The sequence below is a fragment of the Lathyrus oleraceus genome, chromosome 1 (assembly GCF_024323335.1).
Source record: "Lathyrus oleraceus cultivar Zhongwan6 chromosome 1, CAAS_Psat_ZW6_1.0, whole genome shotgun sequence".
Lineage (NCBI taxonomy): Eukaryota > Viridiplantae > Streptophyta > Magnoliopsida > Fabales > Fabaceae > Lathyrus > Lathyrus oleraceus.
In genome coordinates, this window is record NC_066579.1 from 33,864,563 (window position 1) to 33,866,572 (window position 2,010).

The 2,010-nt window shown below is 31.3% G+C and overlaps 1 protein-coding gene across 1 annotated transcript; it reads left to right on the forward strand.

The window, feature by feature from the left end:
* The first annotated feature begins 659 nt into the window (after positions 1 to 659).
* Positions 660 to 1,025, forward strand: LOC127089231 (uncharacterized). Its single transcript, XM_051029353.1, has one exon. It carries the CDS (start codon positions 660 to 662, stop codon positions 1,023 to 1,025), a length of 366 nt encoding a protein of 121 aa, XP_050885310.1.
* The last annotated feature ends 985 nt before the right edge of the window (positions 1,026 to 2,010 follow it).

The following is a 2,010-nucleotide window of genomic DNA, read 5'->3' on the forward strand; positions in this document are numbered from 1 at the left end:
TTTAGTATTATTTTTGAAAAACTTGATCATTTAAAAAAAAATCAAAAAATGATACTATTCATTCTTTCCTAGACCGTCATCTATTATTTATTACTCTCCGTTATTCTAATTTTTTAATTTCGTTAGAAAGACAATTTTATAAAATTACATATAATTTTTCTTTCTCATATAAAATTAATTACATAAATAACCAAAACCTAATATAATTTAGGACAAAGGTATAAAATAATAGATTTGACACACTTTGTTTTCTTAAGCATATTTATAAAGTGGGAGAATAAGTCATTTCTATACATTGTTATTTCCACGTCTTAATGAAAATTGTCAATTTTGTTTTTACCAACACATTACTCAAATAAGGTCTACATTATTTACATCACCTTTCTTGTGTTCTCAAATTCAAATTCAACACGGAACATGTACATTATTTCCTAACAAGAATCCAACTAACTAGCCTGAATCGTAACTATTATGCTACCCGGTCTTGAAACTAAACCATAAGACACGGATCTCACCGCGCTTCAACACCCGTCAACAACAAACTTCCTTCTCTTTCCATTTTCCAATACTTTAACAAGCCTTCCCAACTCATTATATATATCTTCAACTCACATACATTGATCTCACAAAATCAGTTACAACAATATTTGGCGATCGGCATGGCCACCGGCGCCGCAGATGGATTTCTCAGGCCAATCTACGAAGGTAGCATTTCCGGATACGACCACAACGTGGAGCGTCGTCCTTACCATCGCAAATGCGGTTGTACGCTTCATAGCAAATCCAGAAAGTTATGCGCACATAAATCTCCAATTTCTAACGGCAAAGTAACGTATCCTTTTAGGAGAGCATGGAGTGAAGGAAATTTGGCTTTGTCTGCTTCAGCTTATTCTTCTCTTTCTCCTTCTCCTTCTACTTCTCCGACTCTTCATGGTGGTGTGAAATCTCGACGAAGTTATTTGGATCTTGAGAATCAATTTGATGATAAAATTTGTGGTTTGTTTGAGATCAAAGAATCGTTTTAACTTTTTTTTTTTTCAGTTTTAATTATTAATAATTCCAGTTTTCTTATTTAGATTATTAATTTAATTTGTTGGGGGTGGTTATGATTTGTATTGATTTATACCATTTTGATTCCAGGACCTAGTTTTGTTTGGCTTGTAATCGATTTGGTTTATTTTTTTATTGTAATGATGGTAATTTAATTTTTGGATCTTTTAGTGTATACATCTCTTTTCTTAACTTCTTTATGGCAATTACTTGCGCTTTCAATTTCATTGCTATTGAATAAAACCAAAAATTAGATAGAAATTGAAATTCAACCGGGGATCTAACCATATAAGGCTGTGTTTGGATGGTGAAATTCGAGGGGAGAAAGAATTTGATTATTTTAATTTATTTTTAAATTAAAACAAGACATTGGTATCTAGTAAGATGACCATATGACCATATGGCCAGCAAATAATGCACATAACCTTTTAATTAGAAGTGGGTACCGGCAAGGCAACACGGAAGAACAGCTAATATTTTCAAAGACTTTGAGTGTTTTATTGAAAAGGACTAATAATTTTTTTTTTCTATGAAAGCTAAAAATAGCTGTCCGTGTTTAATTAAATGAAACTTTAACAAGTAAAAACATTAAATATGTTCACCAAACTCTCTTATATGAATAAGCTTTCAAGTTACAAAAGTTGAGTAACCCACTAAAACATCATTCTTCCTTGATTTTAAGTTTATGGACATGATTGTCAATAACCGGTAGAGAAAATGGATGAATCACTGATAGTGAAAATTTATTTTACATTGTCAATCAATAACAACCATGCATTCCGCCAAATTAAACTGAAAATTTTTATGACATGACAAAATAATATATTTCTATTGGATGACAGTGTAAAACTCTTTTACATTATCAATACATCACCATTAAACTCTACCCGGTATCTCAGCCGTTTAGAATTGTCCCACAAAAACACACATGAAAAAAATGACCTCAAAGTTTTGAAGATT